This window comes from Salvelinus alpinus, chromosome 26 (assembly GCF_045679555.1).
Source record: "Salvelinus alpinus chromosome 26, SLU_Salpinus.1, whole genome shotgun sequence".
NCBI classification, from domain to species: domain Eukaryota; kingdom Metazoa; phylum Chordata; class Actinopteri; order Salmoniformes; family Salmonidae; genus Salvelinus; species Salvelinus alpinus.
The window spans coordinates 18,860,586-18,883,803 of NC_092111.1; the positions used below are offsets into that span (position 1 = coordinate 18,860,586).

General features: G+C 44.6%; 1 protein-coding gene across 2 annotated transcripts in view; it reads right to left on the bottom strand.

Annotated features, from left to right (window-relative positions):
- Positions 1-1,150: 1,150 nt before the first annotated feature.
- LOC139554868 (trafficking protein particle complex subunit 9-like) overlaps positions 1,151-23,218 on the bottom strand; it is a 279,884-nt gene continuing 257,816 nt past the window's right edge. For both annotated transcript variants that reach the window (XM_071368091.1, XM_071368089.1), the window contains 2 exons: positions 2,262-2,485; positions 1,151-2,141 (listed from right to left, as the gene is read on the bottom strand). In XM_071368091.1, the coding sequence (XP_071224192.1) occupies positions 1,956-2,141; positions 2,262-2,485 (410 nt within the window). In that variant the 3' untranslated portion in view covers positions 1,151-1,955. The remainder of the gene's footprint in view (positions 2,142-2,261; positions 2,486-23,218) is intronic.

Consider the following 23,218-nt stretch of genomic DNA (forward strand, 5'->3'; position numbering starts at 1 on the left):
AACAGTGAGTTTAAAAGCATTAGCTAGGCTTACCTCACTTTGTTGTTTTTCCATGCTCTGTCCCTTAACAGCAATGAGACTAATGTAACAGACACACATTAGCTCATCGCTGCAGAGAAGACTGCTGCTATTGCACCTGGTTGTGGGAACATCATTAATGCATTGAGAGAGAAAAGCTCTGGGTTGCTCCCAGTAAAGTATGTGTTAAAGGAACCAGCAGTACCTGTTCCAGCCCGCCTGGTCTCCTCAGTCTCCCCTCATCTAGGACGTTTAATTCTGCTCTACAGCAAGCAGCAACGCGCTTCATCTAATGACATTTGATTCAACGTAGCGGACGAGAACTTTGCCCAAGGCTCCCTGTTTGTTATAACATTTTGCTTTGTAAAGGATTTACTTGCTAACTTGTGTGTGTGTTGGTACACTTCACATTCACTCTCCATTCATCAAATCTACACAGTGTACAAAACATAAACAGACTGATCAGGTGAATCCAGAGAAAAGCTTTGATCCATTATTGATGTCACTTGTTAAATCCACTTCAATCAGTGTAGATGAAGGGGAGGAGACAGGTTAAAGAAGGATTTTTAACCAATGAGACAATTGACAAATTATTTAAGTGCCTTTGAATGGGGCATGGTAGTAGGTGCCAAGCGTACCGGTTTGTGTCAAGAACTGCAAAGCTGCTGGGTTTTTCCACGCTCAACAGTTTCCCGTGTGTCAAGAACGGTCCACCACTTAAAGGACACCCAGCCAACTTGACACAACTGTGGGAAGCATTGGAGTCAACATGGGCCATCATCCCTGTGGAACGCTTTCACACCTTGTAGAGTCCCTGCCCCGAAGGTAAAGGGGGGAGGGGTGTTCTTAATGTTTCGTACTCCGTGTATAGTACACATGAGCACCGACCCTTTAGTCTCTCTCCTTAATTTACCAGTGGTAAACCTGGAGAGTTGATGCATCATGCATTACTTTATGTGCTTCTGTCTGAACGAAGGGGATGGGTTACAGCGCAGCATGGGAATTTATATCTCCTACATTAAGTTACCAGGTAAGTTTACAAGACTTGTCAATTTGCCAGACAGAAGAATGAGTGCAACTCTTTGCTCCTATTTACCAAATACATGCAAACAACGCCCTTTCAGAAGTTGGCTAAACTCAACATGTATTATTAACATGCATTGTAGGATTTTATTGATAGACAGTGATACAGAGGCCCACACATACAAGCTCAGTAGTAAAAATCCATGTTTACGGAGCGAGAGAGAGAGAGATCAAGCTAATTGCAGTAGCAGAAAGCAATAGATGTGATTGTCCATTCATGTGGTGGAATAATACACCTCAGAATATATGACCGTATTTCCATAGAGATAGAAGTAGAATCATATTACCAAGAGGATGCTGCTTGGTAACCATGTTTACAGGAGAGTATCTCTACGGTGCTGCTCAGACAGATTGTTGTGAGAGAAGGGTTGGACACATAACACAGAACTTGACTGGACCTGACACACTTCTCCCATTTGGAGCACATCAGGACGGTACAGTGCCATACATCATGGGTAAGTTGAGTGAAAAGCAGGAAAGAGGTGACCTTTTCACACGAACAATACAAAACGTCCATGGCCGATGCGTTTCAATGATTATGGTGATGAAATTCATCATATGATTTTAAAGGTGATTTCCAAAATGCAGTAAGATCTACTGTATCCTACATGCTTCAACAAAGAGTACACACAAATACCTCAGAGTTATAGCAGCTATTTACAAATGATTAAGTGACATCAGCTAACCGCTAGAATATTTAGTCCAATGTCCTCTCCTCGAGTGTGCCATCCATCCATGCCTTCAGCGGTGGGCAGCAAGTGGGTGAACCCGTCTCTCCTCGTTTACATCTGATGTTTAGAGACTAGGAGAATCGAGAAAAATACGTTTGATATTCACGGATAGAGTGCCAGGCTCTATGCCCCAGCCTCTATGGGTGCCTCCAGTGCTTTGATGTGCACGCTGGGCAGGCCGAACCAGGATGGGGGCAGCTCCTTTCCTTGGCCAGCACTGTCATCCTGGAACTTGATGTTAAGGTAGAAGTCTCCCGTGTAGAGGAACAGGAGAGCTCCCATACACACAGAGTTCTCTGTGGGCTTCACCTGGGAAAACAACACAAAAGAGACATTCAGAGTACCTATGGATAGCTAACTCATTGGAGAATAGTTTCACCGCCAATCACACACACACGAACATGCGCGTACACACACACACACACACACCGTGTCTATGTAGAAGGTGTTAGATCCTATGAAGGTGACTGCGTCCTGCAGGTCATAGTTCTGAACTCCGTTCTGGTAGTCCTGGAAGGGAACCACGGTCAGGGCGAACGGTCCGACCGCGTTCTTACTACGATTGGTCAGTTTCACCTCCAATGGCACGGCGTCGCCGACCCTACAGTCGGCGATGATGTCACAGTCACACGGTTTCCCGTTCACCACCACATCTAGAGAGAGAGAGAGGAGGTTAGGGATGAACACCTAAATATCGAGACATTGTTTCAATTACCACATGGAAGCATGAATTGCTGTGTGGACAGTCACCTGCTGTAAATGAATTTGTTCCTCTATGAAATATTAGTGCTTGGTTGGATTTGAGGTTTGACTACTATTTCTGTAATTAAACACATCAGTATGGTTATCTTGAGACAACCTGTAGCTTTGAAAATAAAAGCAAAATGAGGGCCGCAACTGATATCAAGTCTTTTAGATAGTAAGGAATGAATTTGTGAACAGAAGACAGACTTGTGGAGATCTTAAACGCGTCATGGAACAATTTCACTCAACATGTATTTTTCCCAATCACAGGCGTGTCTCTCTCCGTCTCCTCAACAACCTGCATTCTCATCTCAGAATGACCCACCCTCAGAGCTCTCTCTCTGCTATGCCGTTTCCATTTCATTTGCATTCATGAAAACACTATACACAGCCTTCACATGTGCAGACATGTCTCACAGCACATTGTTTCTGGTGTGGGATCAAAAGTTTAAAAGGCGCTTTTATTTAAATTAACGGAGAGCGAGGAAGCTCTGGGGATTAAAGGAATTCAGACTGCATCCTATCAATCTCACGCATGACTCATTTATGTCAAGAAGGGACAAATGAGATGGTTGGAAAACCACCACCTCCCCCTCATTCTACTCCCATACTCTCACAGAGAGGCACTATCTCTCCCCTCTTTCTGCCTCTTCTCTCTCCCTCTGCATCGCCCCTTTCTGACATGTCCAACTGAGTTGAATTAAGGTGTACATTTAATTTCTCTAATGTGTAGCCAATCCAGATATGGCACTGTTTGGTTCAGGTGGAACCACCATGTTTGTTTCTATAATGAGCTCTATGGTTCTTCAGAAGATGAGGGAGGGAGAGAAACACACACACACACTAGTGCAATGCCTTGTGGCTGTAGTTAGAAGTGCTAGTCAGAGCCACTGAGGTCATGCGACATGAAAGAGCCGGGTGTGGGTGTGTGTTGGGGTGCGTCCTCTGCTGTGGTGTGTTGTACCACAGATTGCGGAGCCTCACAGGCAGACGTACACAGACAGGGAGCCTGAAGACTGGAGGGAGCATCCAGAGCTGAGCCGTGCCACACTGAGCCCCCTCCCTAGTGAAACAGAGCCAGGGTGTCCCACCCCAGGGAATCTGCAACTCTACCACGGTGCCATTCAGCAAAACACTATGTTTGAACCTGGAACGACACATTCAGCTACACATCTACACTGTATGTTTGAACCTGGAACGACACATTCAGCCCCACATCTACACTGTATGTTTGAACCTGGAACGACACATTCAGCTACACATCTACACTGTATGTTTGAACCTGGAACGACACATTCAGCTACACATCTACACTGTATGTTTGAACCTGGAACGACACATTCAGCTACACATCTACACTGTATGTTTGAACCTGGAACGACACATTCAGCTACACATCTACACTGTATGTTTGAACCTGGAACGACACATTCAGCTCCACATCTACACTGTATGTTTGAACCTGGAACGACACATTCAGCTACACATCTACACTGTATGTTTGAACCTGGAACGACACATTCAGCTCCACATCTACACTGTATGTTTGAACCTGGAACGACACATTCAGCTACACATCTACACTGTATGTTTGAACCTGGAACGACACATTCAGCCCCACATCTACACTGTATGTTTGAACCTGGAACGACACATTCAGCTACACATCTACACTGTATGTTTGAACCTGGAACGACACATTCAGCTACACATCTACACTGTATGTTTGAACCTGGAACGACACATTCAGCTACACATCTACACTGTATGTTTGAACCTGGAACGACACATTCAGCTACACATCTACACTGTATGTTTGAACCTGGAACGACACATTCAGCTCCACATCTACACTGTATGTTTGAACCTGGAACGACACATTCAGCTACACATCTACACTGTATGTTTGAACCTGGAACGACACATTCAGCTCCACATCTACACTGTATGTTTGAACCTGGAACGACACATTCAGCTACACATCTACACTGTATGTTTGAACCTGGAACGACACATTCAGCTCCACATCTACACTGTATGTTTGAACCTGGAACGACACATTCAGCTACACATCTACACTGTATGTTTGAACCTGGAACGACACATTCAGCCCCACATCTACACTGTATGTTTGAACCTGGAACGACACATTCAGCTCCACATCTACACTGTATGTTTGAACCTGGAACGACACATTCAGCTACACATCTACACTGTATGTTTGAACCTGGAACGACACATTCAGCTCCACATCTACACTGTATGTTTGAACCTGGAACGACACATTCAGCTACACATCTACACTGTATGTTTGAACCTGGAACGACACATTCAGCTACACATCTACACTGTATGTTTGAACCTGGAACGACACATTCAGCCCCACATCTACACTGTATGTTTGAACCTGGAACGACACATTCAGCTCCACATCTACACTGTATGTTTGAACCTGGAACGACACATTCAGCCCCACATCTACACTGTATGTTTGAACCTGGAACGACACATTCAGCCCCACATCTACACTGTATGTTTGAACCTGGAACGACACATTCAGCCCCACATCTACACTGTATGTTTGAACCTGGAACGACACATTCAGCCCCACATCTACACTGTATGTTTGAACCTGGAACGACACAGCTCCAGCTAGCTATACGTCTGCATTGTCAATCTACCGAGCAGTCTCTTAACACACTGCAATAGACTAAGCTACTTCTGTCAAAAACCGAGGATGCGTACACAGAGGTTCTCTAGAGGAGAGCGGTGTATGTCTCTCTGCCTGTGAGGAAAGGTTGTCTCCGAAACGTGTTGTGATGGAATATGATTGACAGTGTAAGAAGAGAGGGAGAGACGACTGCGATAGACGACAGTCAAGTCAAACAGTAGTAATGTGATCAGTACAGAGATGTAATGTCACTGTCAACATTACCATTACCCCTGAGTAGCAGAGGGGTTTTCTGGTAGGAATCCACTCTCCGTTCTAACTGGATACTACAGTGTATATTCTAGATGATTTTCTTGTCTCTTTACTCACATAAAAGCCAGGTAATTATTTGGTGCAATTATGCTAAACATGGATCTGTGAGTATTTGAATAGTCCCTTCAACATATTGTTCATGATATTTGGGCTTTAGTGTCTCCACAGCTTGGAGGGACCAATACACTCCTACAGTACACAACATTCATAGGTAGGAGATTCTAACGTGACACCTTTCCAATTGGTTAGATTTAGTTGTTCAAAAGCTTGTTGGTAGGAGATGTGTAAATTACAGGTACAGTTGTAAACAGGGATGATGAATTCCAACACATTAACTAGTGAACAAAAGAGGAAGGCAAGTGTGAGCTGAGCAACAGGCTGGTTTCTGTCGGGGGGCCGGAACATAATCAGAATCATTTGTACACTGGAAATTGACCACAACTAAACCCCAAATTAGATTATATTTAAAAATACCAATGATTTGTAGCTGAACTCCTGGTGATTTTAGTCTTTTCTAAAACTAAAAACTTTGGGGGCCCAGATACAAAACACTAGAGGGACAGTTTTGACCCGCGGGCCGCCAGTTGCCAACCCCTGGTCGACACACACGTCCACACGCAAGCGCACACACACACACGCCTCAATCACCGCCTGAACATTTACAACACAAACTCCTGTTAACTCCTCTCCTCCTTAGTAGTCCACACAAAGCCTGAGTGACTGAGGGAGTCATTAGGGTAATACTTCAGCTCAACTCAGAGTTAAGTACAGCCTGCAGTGGGAAGGAAGCCCAGGGTTACAGAGGAGGAACCTGCAGTAAAGAACTAATGGCTATTACATTGACATTAGATGGCAGTTCTACCTCAGACCTTGTATGCCTTTCAATAAAGTGCTTAGCCATGCTGCACCATTATAAGTGGCATAAAAAATTGTTTCACTTTAGGGGCTACATACAGTGTCTTTCTGTATTCAGACAGCATCATAATCAAGTCCTCCAGGGATTGCTGAGCACCGATGTGTGAGCGTGTTCGCTGAGTGGATTCCACACTGGTCTCTTCCACCGCCATGATAAACATATCATGGTCTGTAAATAAGTAATAGACTCTGATTGGTGTTCCTCTTAACCAATAAACAAAGGGAAAGCGAAGAAACTCAGGCCTGTGATTGGTTGACTGGACGAGGCACCCAGCATCTAGTTCCATCTTCCCCAGAGAAGAATGTGACAGATTTCTCCTTAATAGCATACGCTGCATAGTGTGTGTGTGTGTGTTTACCGTGCGTCTGTTAAACACTACCCCCACCGTTCCCTGCCCTGCATGGTTCTCAGTGCTAGACAGGTGTGTGATGTAAACAAGGTGATTAAACCATGTGTGTGATTTAAGTCTTTAGGGGTTTGAGTAAACACACCTCACCCCATCATCCCAGGGCCGCAGTGCTGAGAGGATGAAGTGAAGCAGAATTAATAGTTAAATTAAAAGACCATGTTTTGTTACCGAACAAGAAGCCACCTATAACAGGAGAGAGAGAGAAGCTGGAGAACAAACGGTTCTCTTTCCTCATTCTCATACTGGTGGGAGGGAGAGAGGGAGGGAGAGAGAGAGAGAGAGAGAGAGAGAGAGAGAGAGGGAGGGAGAGAGGGAGGGAGGGAGGGAGGGAGGGAGGGAGGGAGGGAGGGAGGGAGGGAGGGAGGGAGGGAGGGAGGGAGGGAGGGAGGGAGGGAGGGAGAGAGGGAGGGAGGGAGGGAAGGAAGGAATGGTGAGAGAAAGAGGAGGAATAGAAAGGTTGGGAGGAAGGAGGAGGAGCCGTCTGACAGAAGAAAAGTACTAATAAAACACCAAACACAGACATATAAACAAATTCCAGCAGACTGGGTAGTGGGGGCATAGAGGCAGAGAGAGAGAGAGCCAGCAGAAGAGAGAGAGAGCAAGCGAGAATGAGCGAGAGCGAGTGACAGAGCGAGAGCGAGAATGAGCGAGCGACAGAGAGAGAGAGCGTGAGAGAGACTTCACTGCAATTAAACACACCACTAGCTACAAAAGCTGCTCCCTTTGCAGTCGCAACAAGTGGTCTGTAGCTTTCTTTTTTTGTTGTTGCTGTGGCCACACTCTACTGCGGAGGCAAAGAGCTGCGCTGCGGCGTCACCACAGCAACCAGGCTTGGCCCCAGCCAGTGCAGAGAGAGAGAGATATAGGAGAGAGAGCTAGATGGAGGAGAGATAGCGAGTGAGGGAGAGAGTGTGAGCGGAAGGGAAAGAGAGAGGGAGAGAGAGTGAGCGGGACGGAAAGAGAGAGTGAGCGGGAGGGAAAGAGAGAGTGAGCGGGAGGGAGGGAAAGAGAGAGTGAGCGGGAGGGAGGGAAAGAGAGAGTGAGCGGGAGGGAGGGAAAGAGAGAGTGAAAGAGAGAGGGACCTGCTGAATACACTACATTACGATATGAGTGAGATAAAACAAACCTCACAGCATCTCTTCTCTACTTCTATGTGATAGAAAAATAACGTGTTTACCTGATTTGTTTGATATTAATAGTTAGCAATTAATACTTAACAAATAGGAAGACATTTATGTTCTGTTTAATTGTGTTTCTGTAGTTAGTTTGGGCGTATGGTCAATAAATGGGTTTTGCTAGAGATAGCTTGAGCTGACAATGGCTTGGTGATAAAACCTAAAGCTGGCATTCCATAGACAAGATGTGGTGTGTGTGACCTGAGACAGAGATAGCTTGGAAGAGTTTAGAAAAACGCCTCATTGTCTCATCATCCTGGCATCTGGGAAACTAAGCCGGGTTGGAACCAGTCTGACTAAGCATTTTTAGGTTTTATATAAGATCGTTTTTCCCCTCCATTTTCATTTAGGCTCTCGGCCCAAGACTGTAGGGTTGACGGTTTCATTATTGCAATAACGAACCGATATTGAATAAAGATGATAGTTGAAGAAATGACAATGTGTCTCTCACTTGATTAGAATATTCCACCACAAGCTATAGCAGATAAGGTCTCCTCTCTAGGAATTATACCTATGTTTTAGAGAGGTGCCAATTCTCCAGGCGGCGTGTGAGTGCTCGCACACGTGTGTGTGTTCAGTGGCAGTTGTAGCGTATCACCAGGTTGATTCAACACAGCAGCATGATTGAGTCAGTCATATTCGATAGGAAGCAGACTGGAGGACTCAGCAGGAAGACAGAGACGCTGCTGCATGGCATAACATGCTCCGTGCATAGCTTCTCCCATGGGGGTTATATCATACATTATGTCTGTGTCTTAAAACTACTTCTAAATAGTACCTATCACCTGATTCTGCTGGGTCAGGAGAGACCTTTGGTCATGTTAAGGTAGCTGTGTAGTTACACAGGTGGAATGGTTCTATTTATGATGCCTTTCAGGCTAAATCAAGTGCGCCTAACGTAGTTGAAAGAAAACAAATACTATGTGGACCCAGGTGTGGTAGCTAGGCCTAGTTGGAGGCCTAACTACAGGGAAAGTTTAATAGTGCCCAGTAACCACTTTAGGCCAGGGTCCTTGATGGATAAACTGATGGGAGCCTGAGTGTGCTGGCTGTCTAAAGGTTGGATGGGGTGTGTGCATGTTTGCATGTGTGTGTGAGTGTGTGTGTGGCCGTAAAAGGTTGCGTTGTGGCGTGGTGTAACTAAAAATATCCCCACCCCCAGCGCCATCTGGCCCTTTACAACTATCTCCATAACAACCAGCAGCACTACTTCTGTTGTCTTTCACCACCATGAACAATCAGCTTTTAAAGGTTCAATCTGTTACAGCGGGAGGAGAGAGGAGAAGAGGGAAGGGTAAGAGAGGAGAGAAGTTAGGGAAATACAATGTTTTGTCTTCACAAGCTAGGTTTCCATCCAATTAGTGACAGATGGTCATGCAAATATTATAAAATAGGCATAAATAAAATTATGCACAATTTTCCTACCAGTGGTGTTTCTACCATACTGACTTGTTGCTGATAAAAATCAGTACGTGATGACAAGTAATTTTTCGCTTAAATTTTCATGTACCGACTAAAAATGAAAAGTTCGATGGGTTTTAATCTCCACCGATAGTTTTGTTACAAAAACTGTTGCGTTAAATAACAAATGTTCCTACTCTGGTCTTGGCACGTGCGCGCTAGCCAACCGCTGGCTGCTACAGTGCGGGTAGGCTGTGCGGGTTGTCTAGTCTACATGGTGAGATTATTATGGATAAGAGAGAGAATATTTGTACTTATCAAATGGCAGTCAAGCATCGATCATCATGTCAGCAGACTAATACCATTGATATTTATTGGAAAGGAGCATCAAGCTCATCACGTGCACTTGTGAACTTCCTCATAACTTACTTCATCTGTAGCCTAACAAACTGCATGCTTTGCTGAGTTGTAGAGGACCACACACCATCGCATGACTCAACGTTTACTTCAATATGATGGTTATTATAGCAATATGTTCGCATGTTTTTCCGCCTCAATTTATTCCATAATGAATTTTACTGACACAAAATGACCCCACCGTGTCGAACGAACATTTAGAAATTGAGGTACACAACATACACAATACTTTCACTCAGTTTGTGGACTAGTGTGTGTAATATCTAAAGCACGTGACAGACTTAAGAGCTGGGAGGTAGTCGCTCTACTGCTTTGGCCAGCTATGTAGCAACACATGCAGCATGGATGATAAAGAGTAAAACCATGTAATAAATGGGTTCTAAATTGGCAGATTAAACTCAACATTACAACACACTTATAAAGGCTCAGAGTAATGTTGAGGCATCTGTGCCTCTCTATCAATGACTGTCGTTACGTCACGGTTACTGTACGCTAACACGTTTAACACAGAATTGGTTGAATACCAATGATCAAACTTATTGGCAAGCTCCCTAGCTACCCAGCTGGGGAGTGTAGGACTGTTTTTGTTGGGGGATGAGTGATTTCATTGGTCCTCTGGGTGAAATTCGGCTATTGCACTGTACAAAGCTGAGAGTAGAGCTGGCTGCTATCAGGGCTTTTGGCCAGGACAGAGAGAGAAACCAATGGCTCTGTGACCATCTCACAGAGAGAGAGAGCGAGAGGGCGGGCGAGAGCGAGACAGCGGCTCTGTGACTAGCTCAGAGAGAGAGAGAGAGAGAGAGAGAGAGAGACCAGTGGCTCTGTGACTAGCTCAGAGAGAGAGAGAGAGACCAGTGGCTCTGTGACTAGATCAGAGAGCGAGAGAGAGAGCGAGAGAGAGAGAGAGAGCGCTTAAGTAATGTAGAGATTGACTGGCCCCCGCCTGACTGATTCTCCCACTTATCAACTAGAAAACTGTGGACGCATACACACACCTGCCTCTCTCCTCTGAATGGTTGTCATTTTTGCTGCTGGCTATAGACAGACCTGCTTCTTCCCAACATAATAATATGAGAGAGCTTTAATTAGTAGAAGTTCTATGAAGCATGACTAATACTGCACGCACGCACGCGAGACAGTTGGATGCACAAATATCATAACCCCCGCATCCAAAATGCTAACCTCCCCTGTTATTGTAATGGTGAAAGGTTAGCATGTCTTGGGGGTATGCTATCTGTAACTTTCTCACTCATCGTTATTCCAGATTCTATCAGGACTACGCGTAATCATGGTAGCATCCAAATGAATGTAGAAGTGTTGAGAAACTTATTCTATACTTATTTACAATAAAAGCTCACTGCATACTGGAGTGTTTAAATAGCGTTGCCGTCTCCACACACAACAGGGATGTTTCCCTTCTTCTTCCACTGTGGACTCTCTGTCTATAGATGCAGACCTCTGTGGTCGCCGTACCACCAGCACCCCATAATACTGTACGTAACAAGGAGATAGAGTGGCCAGATGCCATTGGATACCACTGGCTCCAATCTAAAGATGGAAATGTAATTTGTTGTGTCTCATTTGATCCCTCTCTCCGACTCTCCTTTTTCTACTTCAGTCAGAACCAATTGAGGCAATTTCCATGTATAATTATCTATTCTATTTGCGGCTTCCTGAACTGAATTGGCAGCGTCTGGTCATTTGTTATTCAGTCCAGATCGGCCATCACAGCCCCAGAGGGAATGTGTTCACTGCATATGTCGGGGGGGAAGCAGGCTACATTTACTCCAATAAATGGTTGCTAAGAATAGACTTGTTATGCGTTCCAAGTGGCACAGCGGTCTAAGGCACTGACCCGGGTTCGATCCCAGGCTGTCACAACCGGCCGTGACCATAGGGCGGTGCACAATTGGCCCAGCGGTGTCCGGGTTAGGGGCGGGGCTTTACTTGGCTCGTGGCGGGCCAGACGCCTGCAGGCTGACTTCGGTCGTCAGTTGAACAGTATTTCCTCTGACACATGTGTTCAGCAACACGGTTTGCCGGGTCATGTTTCGAGGACACATGACTCCACCTTCGCCTCTCCCGAGCCCGTTGGGGAGTTGCAGCAATGAGACAAGATCGCAATTGGATGTCACAAAATTGGGGAGAAAAAGGGGATAAAATACAAACAAATAATAAAAACTATTGTTAGACAATACTCTACAGTACAGGCAGCACATCACACCCACACACTCTGAACTAACAGGTCAGTTCTGGGTTTTCCACCTCAATGGTTGAGGTTACGATGTGGTGAAGGTATAGGCTGATTCTAGATCTGTGCCTAAGGGCAGCATTTACCCACAACAGAGCCTAAACTGCAGTAAACATTATTCAGCCTGGTTCAGAACCATGGACAGCTCTGGATACCTCCTTCAGTCCTGCCATAATTACTGAGTCAGGGCATTTTCTTTCAAGAACCATCATAGCAGATGTTTATGATTCAAGTCAGAATCAACCAAGAAAAACTGAAATGGTCAGACTTTCACAGTTTGTGGCCACCCGGAGAGAGTTCCAACCAATGAATGCAGGGTTCAGGGTGCTATACAGAGCTTTTAAAGAGGGGATGTCACGGTGACTACAGCCATACAACACACGTGTCAGAAGTGTCATAACGTAACAATTATTTTTTTATAGAAAATATATTAATGGGACACAAGGGTTTTAAGGATGGTGAATGCTAACCTGTTGTATCTGAGAAGTATGCCACTCAGAAAGAAGGAATTCAGTGGTGGGAATTAAGTAACTAAGGCCCTGTTAAAAACAAAACCCTACACTTCTTATGATGGATATTTGTAAATAACCAAACAGTGCTTCCCAGACACAGCAAAGTGAGAAATGACTATGAACAGCTGATTCTCTAAGGGGTAGGTAGGGAAGAGAAGAGCGGTGAGGGAGAAGTGACAGAGCATTATTGTGTTGTATTAGGGAGAGGACCGAGTCTGCACCACCACTGCTGCCGAAACCTGGTGAAATCAATGTTTCACTGTCATTTCACAATTACATTCAGGCTAAAAGCTGTGTTTGTTCAGATGGGCTCTCAAAGGGGACCCGTCACAACATGAGGCTGTTATTACTGTGATGTTTGCATACGGAACATTCATTTGTGATAGACTCAGGATATGGAATCAACCTCCAGCACAAGTTCCCCCTCTGTTCATAGCAGTCTATTCATGCACAATAACACAGACCCCCCCAGGCATCCAGCCATTAGGCTACAGTGAGAATCACAGGTTGGAAAACCAGCGTCATATTCCTATTCTCTAAAGGCCAAACAAACAGTAAACAAACAGCTTTCAGCATTTTCCAAATTACTTTCATTAGCGTTATCGCCACCCTTTTGAGCTGCTTTACCCCCCTACATCCCTGATAGAGACAAAGGAGACAACAGTCCAACTCTGAGGACTCAGTGTTTGGGCTGTGTTAGTATGAAGCCAGTGATTTATGTCAAGGCTGAACCGAGCAGAGCAGGAGAGCTAGGCGCTGAGGATCCACTTGAGCACAAAGCAATGAGCCATTCGCTGCAAAGCCCTGCTAATCACATAGATAGATCATATAGATAGAAGAGAATTCAAATTATTCCCTATTTCCCCAGCAGACTACAACAGCCACAGTGTTCTGGGGGCTAGAGAAATAACAACAATTTCAAAGGCCAGATTGTAGGGAGGAATAATGAAGTCAAAAACAGCTGTTTGACTAACTCTAATGTGATTATCCAGCTCTTTCTAACATCCAGACCAGAGGTAGGCAACACTGGGCCTGAAGGGCCACTTTATGTTTTTGAATTAACTAACTTGGAAGACCAAATGTGTTGAATTTAGTCAATCACTGACCCGGCCAGTTAGCTCAGTTGGTTTGGTGTGGTGCCTAGTTGGGACAAAATCCTGCGATACCTGCGGCACTCCAGGAACAAGGTTGCTTAGCCCTGATCCAGAGAATTCTAGAAAGGAGACATCTTTCCTTGGAGAGTAGAATTTTAACAGCATCGATCACTTAAAGTAAGACAGATTATGAAAAGATAAGCCTAGCCAATGTGTTTTACTTAGCCATTCTTACGCTTCAACGGTCCAACATGACACCGTCCGTTGTTCTTCTCCCAACATGGTTTTAACATGGTCCAACATGGTTTTAACATGGTCCAACATGGTCCAACATGGTTTTAACACAGTCCAACATGGTTTAACATGGTCCAGCATGGTTTTAACACGGTCCAACATGGTTTTAACACGGTCCAACATGGTTTTAACATGATCACACATGGTTTAACACAGTCCAACATGGTTTAACACAGTCCAACATGGTTTTAACACGGTCCAACATGGTTAAACATGATCACACATGGTTTAACATGGTCCAACATGGTTTAAACATGGTCCAACATGGTTTTAACACGGTCCAACATGGTTTAACACGATCACACATGGTTTAACATGATCCAACATGGTTTAACATGGTTTTAACATGGTCTAACATGGTTTAACATGATCACACATGGTTTAACACGGTCCAACATGATAGCATCCATTGTTCTTCTCCTACATGATTCATGGTAACATCAGCCTACATTCCACTCTGAAGACCCTTAAGAACATTGGGATTCTAGTCGTTTCACGAGTTACATCTTTGCACAGATCACATCTCATTTAAATCTGGATGTATTTTGTTCCTCAGTCTTCAGCCTAAAGGAAATCATTAGTATTAATGGGAGACTACCTTCCGCATGGAGGCTGACTGTTATTCCTTATTCATAAAGGATACAGTACCGCTCATTATCGCTGATTAATGTTAGCATGCTACAACATGCCTTAGACAAGAGAACTCATTACACTTAATTTTAGTCTAAAATAATGTTCAAAGAGACAGTAGTTGATGGTTAACATGGCTTTGCACTCAGAACAGCCTCAATTCGTCGGGGCATAGACTCTACAAGGTGTCGAAAGCGTTCCACAGGGATGCTGGCCCATGTTGACGCCAATGCTTCCCACAGTTGTGTCAAGTTGGCTGGATGTCCTTTGGGTGGTGGACAATTCTTGATACACACGGGAAACTGTTGAGTGTAAAAAACCCAGCAGCATTGCAGTTCTTGACACACTCGAACTGGTGCGCCTAGCACCTACTATCATAAACTGTTCCAAGACACAAATCTTTTGTCTTGTCAAATCACACTCTGAATGACACACAATCCATGTCTCAATTCTCAAGGCTTAAACATATTTTAACCTGTCGTCTCCCCTTTATCTACACTGATTGAAGTGGATTTAACAAGTGACATCAATAAGGGATCATAGTTTTCACCTGGTCAGTCTATGTCATGGAAAGAGCAGGTGTTCTTAATGTTTTGTACACTCAGTGTATAACATTAGTCTACGATGAGACGGTGTGTTCCAGTGAAGTAAACACAGTCTACTCTACAACACAGTCAGAGGAGTAGCATGAATCTCTAAAGACAAACAACAACACAGAGAGAATTGTCTTCATTGTATTCATTCAATGCACATATGAAAGGCATTATCCTCCGGGGTACCATACAGGAGAACAGAAAGAAATGCATTATCCTCCGGGGTACCATACAGGAGAACAGAATGAAATGCATTATCCTCCGGGGTACCATACAGGAGAACAGAAAGAAATGCATTATCCTCCGGGGTACCATACAGGAGAACAGAATGAAATGCATTATCCCCCGGGGTACCATACAGGAGAACATAATGAAATGCATTATCCTCCGGGGTACCATACAGGAGAACAGAATGAAATGCATTATCCCCCGGGGTACCATACAGGAGAACATAATGAAATGCATTATCCTCCGGGGTACCATACATGAGAACAGAATGAAATGTATTATCCTCCGGGGCACCATACAGGAGAACAGAATGAAATGCATTATCCTCCGGGGTACCATACAGGAGAACAGAATGAAATGCATTATCCTCCGGGGTACCATACAGGAGAACAGAAAGAAAAGCATTATCCTCCGGGGTACCATACAGGAGAACAGAATGAAATGCATTATCCCCCGGGGTACCATACAGGAGAACATAATGAAATGCATTATCCTCCGGGGTACCATACAGGAGAACAGAATGAAATGTATTATCCTCCGGGGCACCATACAGGATAACAGAATGAAATGCATTATCCTCCGGGGCACCATACAGGAGAACAGAATGAAATGCATTATCCTTCGGGGCACCATACAGGAGAACAGAATGAAATGCATTATCCTCCGGGGCACCATACAGGAGAACAGAATGAAATGCATTATCCTCCGGGGCACCATACAGGAGAACATAATGAAATGCATTATCCTCCGGGGCACCATACAAGAGAACAGAATGAAATGCATTATCCGCCGGGGCACCATACAGGAGAACAGATATAAAGCCATTTATCTACTATCACTATCAAATATTTGCCAACTGGGAGAGTATAGCAGTTCACTGAGCTGGAGCTGTTTTGTGTTGTAAAAGGATCCACCTGTTTTTCCTACAGTATGACATCATGTCTCTCTTCAAGGCTGGAAAAATAAACAGTAGCATGGACAACGGCCTGCCATTATCCCAACACACACACACACACACACACACACACACACACACACACACACACACACACACACACACACACACACACACACACACACACACACACACACACACACACACACACACACACACACACACACACACACACACACACACACACACACACACACACACACACACACACACACACAAAATGGCCTGCTTCTATCCCAATACATTGACTGACTCCTGCACCGTTACCAATACTAGGAATAGGAGGACTATGAGGGAGGGATGGAGGGAGAAGTGGAGAAAGAGGAGAGAAGAGGGAGATTCACCTGGGTGGATCAGTGAAGAACATGGCGAGCTGTCATACCCTGCACGCACACACGCTATAAAAGCACACTTTGATTTCCTGCCTTATTACATTTCTCCACACCCCCTCTTTAAATTAGCTCTCACCCAATTTATGCAAATTAGCCACTTTTACCCTTGATATTACTCCTTAATATGCAGACATACCTTAATGCATAGCAACAAGTCCTTCACATTAAAGACAAAGACAACGGGCCTCCCGAGTGGCACAGCAGTCTAAGGCGCTGCAAACCCGGGTTCGATCCCGGGCTGTATCACAACCGGGCGTGATCGGGAGTCCCATAGGGCGTCGCACAATTGGCCCAGCGTCGTCCGGGTTAGGGGAGGGTTTGGCCTGGGGGGCTTTACTTGGCTCATCGCGCTCTAGAGACTCCTTGTGGCGGGCCGCCCGCCTGCAGGTTAAGCGGGCAGGTGTTAAGAAGTGCGGTTTGGCGGGTCATGTTTCGGAAGACGTTTGACTCAACCTTTGCCTCCTGAGCCCGTTGGGGAGTTGCGGCGATGAGACAAGATCACAATGTAAAAACAAGACAAAGTCAATGGAGGCAAAACCAAGTCTAGCTTTGGTTCCCTGAGCTAATCTTCATTTAGCTTTAGCCGTTGGTTCAATGAGGCCTGAACTTCAATTTGATTTAGCCTGCAGGAGACGGGAACCTCTTTCTCTCCCATGGAGGGACAGTTAGACAAGTCGAATGACAGACAGACTATGCTAGACCACACAGGTCAGAGTCAGAGAGCGGATGCATGCCAACTAGTCAAAGCGTCTTCATTTGAAAAACTCATTAAGCCACTTGATTAAGGAAACCCTTTAATGTATTTCTGAGGGTGTCACACAGTGAAGCGCACCAAGACGTCACGATTCGACGCAATCAACTTCTTCACCGGCGTTCTTATTACCAGTCGGTAAAGTGGATGTTCCTTTCTGTCTCCTTCTACCACCTCCTCTGGATGAGTGCCTGCCTTACTGTGGGAGGAGCCCTGCCTGCCTGAACTGTCACGGTCTTAACACACTCACATGAACCACTCCTAGTGAGGCTGCATGTAGCCACGCCAGTCTGCCAGAGGATCTCCTAGTGAGGCTGCATGTAGCCACGCCAGTCTGCCAGAGGATCTCCTAGTGAGGCTGCATGTAGCCACGCCAGTCTGCCAGAGGATCTCCTAGTGAGGCTGCATGTAGCCACGCCAGTCTGCCAGAGGATCTCCTAGTGAGGCTGCATGTAGCCACGCCAGTCTGCCAGAGGATCTCCTAGTGAGGCTGCATGTAGCCACGCCAGTCTGCCAGAGGATCTCCTAGTGAGGCTGCATGTAGCCACGCCAGTCTGCCAGAGGATCTCCTAGGGAGGAACAGCCAGACAATAGCTGCTAAATGAGTGTCATCAGTTGTGTAAAGATAGGGGTAGAACTAAATCCTGCTGACATGCACACCCTGAGGCCACAGTGCGCTGGCGAGCATCGCCACACAATGTTATCCTGCTCCTGTTTTTTGGTCTGAGGAAGGGAACATTTTTAAGTGATAATAAGTGATGCTTTATTTATAAGTGATGCTTTATTTCTTCCTGCAGTTCAGCAATGTGGCATCAGGCTGCCTGTGTGTGTGTGTGTGGGGGGGTATCAGGTGGACATTCCACTCATCCCTACTCATAATTTGTCAGCTGGTTAAGCAGTAATAGAGCACTTGGCTACTGTTTCAAAATGTGTTCCAAATGTGGGCCAACTGTGAGTAGGTGATAGTACCACATTTTCTTCCCCAATGTGGGTGAATTTCTACTTTCAGTGAAAGCAGACATTCACCTAATTTATCACTGACATTCATGTCCTTTGTGGGAACTAATCTAGGGGTTATATATGCTGTGATAGTGGTATCTAGAGGTTATATATTTTTTTTATTTATTTCATCTTTATTTAACCAGGTAGGCAAGTTGAGAACAAGTTCTCATTTACAATTGCGACCTGGTCAAGATAAAGCAAAGCAGTTCGACACATACAACAACACAGAGTTACACATGGAGTAAAACAAACATACAGTCAATAATACAGTAAATAAGTCTATATACAATGGAGGTGAGATAAGGGAGGTAAAGGCAAAAAAAAGGCCATGGTGGAAAAGTAAATACAATATAGCAAGTAAAACACTGGAATGGTAGATTTGCAGTGGATGAATGTCCAAAGTAGAAATAGAAATAATGGGGTGCAAAGGAGCAAAATAAATAAATAAATACAGTAGGGGAAGAGGTAGTTGTTTGGGCTAAATTATAGATGGGCTATGTATCTGTGAGCTGCTCTGACAGCTGGTGCTTAAAGCTAGTGAGGGAGAGAAGTGTTTCCAGTTTCAGAGATTTTGGTAGTTCGTTCCAGTCATTGGCAGCAGAGAACTGGAAAAAGAGGCGGCCAAAGGAGGAATTGGTTTTGGGGGTGACCAGAGAGCTATACCTGCTGGAGCGCGTGCTACAGGTGAGTGCTGCTATGGTGACCAGCGAGCTGAGATAAGGGGGGACTTTAGAGGGTCTTGTAGATGACCTGGAGCCAGTGGGTTTGGCGACGAGTATGAAGCGAGGGCCAGCCAACGAGAGCGTGCAGGGGTGGGTAGTATATGGGGCTTTGGTGACAAAACGGATGGCACTGTGATAGACTGCATCCAATTTATTGAGTAGGGTGTGGAGGCTATTTTGTAAATGACACCGCCGAAGTCGAGTATCGGTAGGATGGTCAGTTTTACGAGGGTATGTTTGGCAGCATGAGTGAAGGATGCTTTGTTGCGAAATAGTTAGCTGATTCTAGATTGAACTTTGGATTGGAGATGTTTGATGTGAGTCTGGAAGGAGAGTTTACAGTCTAACCAGACACCTAGGTATTTGTAGTTGTCCACATATTCTAAGTCAGAACCGTCCAGAGTAGTGATGCTGGACGGGCGGGCAGGTGCAGGCAGCGATCGGTTGAAGAGCATGCATTTAGTTTTACTTGTATTTAAGAGCAGTTGGAGGCCACGGAAGGAGAGTTGTATGGCATTGAAACTCGTCTGGAGGGTTGTTAACACAGTGTCCAAAGAAGGGCCAGAAGTATACAGAATGGTGTTGTCTGCGTAGAGGTGGATCAGAGAATCACCAGCAGCAAGAGCGACATCATTGATGTATACAGAGAAGAGAGTCGGTCCAAGAATTGAACCCTGTGGCACCCCCATAGAGACTGCCAGAGGCCCGGACAACAGGCCATCCGATTTGACACACTGAACTCTATCAAAGAAGTAGTTGGTGAACCAGGCGAGGCAATCATTTGAGAAACCAAGGCTATCGAGTCTGCCGATGAGGATGTGGTGATTGACAGGGTCGAAGGCCTTGGCCAGGTCAATGAATACGGCTGCACAGTATTGTTTCTTATCGATGGCGATTAAGATATCGTTTAGGACCTTGAGCGTGGCTGAGGTGCACCCATGACCAGTGATAATTGTATCTAGAGGTTATATATGCTGTGATAGGGGTATCTAGGGGTTATATATGCTGTGATAGGGGTATCTAGAGGTTATATATGCTGTGATAGGGGTATCTAGGGGTTATATATGCTGTGATAGTGGTATCTAGAGGTTATATATGCTGTGATAGGGGTATCTAGAGGTTATATATGCTGTGATAGGGGTATCTAGAGGTTATATATGCTGTGATAGGGGTATCTAGAGGTTATATATGCTGTGATAGGGGTATCTAGAGGTTATATATGCTGTGATAGGGGTATCTAGAGGTTATATATGCTGTGATAGTGGTATCTAGAGGTTATATATGCTGTGATAGGGGTATCTAGAGGTTATATATGCTGTGATAGTGGTATCTAGAGGTTATATATGCTGTGATAGTGGTATCTAGAGGTTATATATGCTGTGATAGGGGTATCTAGAGGTTATATATGCTGTGATAGGGGTATCTAGAGGTTATATATGCTGTGATAGGGGTATCTAGAGGTTATATATGCTGTGATAGGGGTATCTAGAGGTTATATATGCTGTGATAGGGGTATCTAGAGGTTATATATGCTGTGATAGGGGTATCTAGAGGTTATATATGCTGTGATAGGGGTATCTAGAGGTTATATATGCTGTGATAGTGGTATCTAGAGGTTATATATGCTGTGATAGTGGTATCTAGAGGTTATATATGCTGTGGTAGGGGTTATATATGCTGTGATAGGGGTATCTAGAGGTTATATATGCTGTGATAGGGGTATCTAGAGGTTATATATGCTGTGATAGGGGTATCTAGAGGTTATATATGCTGTGATAGGGGTATCTAGAGGTTATATATGCTGTGATAGTGGTATCTAGAGGTTATATATGCTGTGATAGTGGTATCTAGAGGTTATATATGCTGTGATAGGGGTATCTAGAGGTTATATATGCTGTGATAGGGGTATCTAGAGGTTATATATGCTGTGATAGGGGTATCTAGAGGTTATATATGCTGTGATAGGGGTTATATATGCTGTGATATGCCAAGCGTGTGAATCCAGGTCCTCTCATTAAAACGTTTCTCTGCATTCCCCCCTGGAACATACAAACAGGAGACAAGACAGCATGCTCCACTTTCTCCTCAGCTCCTCAGAGTCTTCACTTCACTTGGTAAACAAAAGAGTCATTACTCCAGGAAGGGACATGTCTTTCTTTCCAGGGAGGGAAGGAGGTATAGAGGGAGGATGATACAGTTTGTAAATGAAGGAATGAATTAAGTCTAGTGAAAGTGACAAGGCTGGAGACGACATCCAAGGTTTGGATTACAAAGATACAATTTGTTATTCATGACTGAGCCTGTGTGTTTCTCTGTCTAGCCTCAAGAACTGAATGTGTTTTGTTCTGATCCTTGGGTGATAGTGCTGATAATATGCAACTTACTGAAGAACTTGTAATGATTGCAATATTATATTTTTAACACGCTGCTTTAAGTACAGCCCTTCCCAGAAATGAATGTGTTCAGACCATAGAGAGAGGGAGAGAGAGAGCGCCGGTGACCACACAAAGAATGCGGACGGGTCATTATACAGACACTGAGACACACCTATTAAGTAAGCCTACGCTGTGTAAGTACACTGCACAAAAATATCTGAAGTAGGTTTGTTCGAATATACATGTTTGTATATAGACAAAAGGTTGTGTTTTATGCTATCTTGGTATGTGATAAGCACCGGTTCTAAAAAGGTCAAATCCCCCAAAATTGACATTATCTACTACTCATACTCAAATCACTCACTAAGACAGTAATGATCATGATTATGATAACAAGAAAAATATCACCATAAGCACTGAATGAAACAGCCCGTATAGCAACAGACTGTCAGGGCGATGAGTGACGCATCATTACTTTGCCCTGAAATGATGTGAAATGTTTAAAACAGCTGAGTGAAGGTCAAGCTAAATGATGCTAAGCAGTCCACGTTGCTGGCCTCTAAATGAAATCACTGAACTCTCCAGGACATCTCTGCACCTCTTCACCATCAATCAACCACCCTGGAGCACGAGGGACTGTCGGTCTTCCCCTCTCTCCATCTCTGTGTAGCAGTATCTCTTTTGCTCTCTCTAGGTACTTTCCACTGTCCCATACTTGCACAGCACTTACAATACATTGGTTCATTCTAGGTAGTGTGCTATGATGTACATTTGAACAGTGTCTTTTGTCTCCACCATCTCATTAACTCTGCAGCTTGTCCAATCAGTGTCCCTTCATTAACCTTACAGGTCCAATCAACAATCAGCCTACGACAGTCTCCTCTGTCCTCCCCTCAGACCATGGAGGACGGCATTATCTCTACTAACCTGACCAGGGCCTTGTTACGGTGGACGAGACACGTGTTCAACTAAAGGAAGGGTCATGCTTTCCCATGATGAGTTTTCAGAGATGCTCTTTAGTGCCACTGATAATTAAGAGGTGGCCACTCACTGAGCTCAACACAACACTGAGCTCAACACAACCCTGAGCTCAACACAACCCTGGGCTCAACACAACCCTGTGCTCCACGAAGATAGTTGACTGGTGTAACAAATCAAGCGTTGATTTGAAGGGGTTCAAATAACAAGACAAGGCTGAGAAGTAGCCAGAGCCTTTCTGTATGAAAATGACATATTGGTCATTACAGGATGTAATCTAATCATCATAATTCTGTTATGTGATGAGGCGGTTGATGAGCTGTAATAAATGTGATATTTACAACACTGAAATGCATCCAAAAACCTGTCTTGGACTCCCCAAGATAAGCGGAGAAATCAGGTTGGTTGTATTTTGAGTGAAGATTCACCATTTTGTAATGGAGGAAAGTAGAGTGAGCTTTCTGGGGTTAAAGGTTAACAGCCTGGAAGAAACAGAGTGCCTGATGGGTAAAAGTCATGGTAGGTCACAGTAACCGCCATATACCGTAACTAACCAGCTAAAGA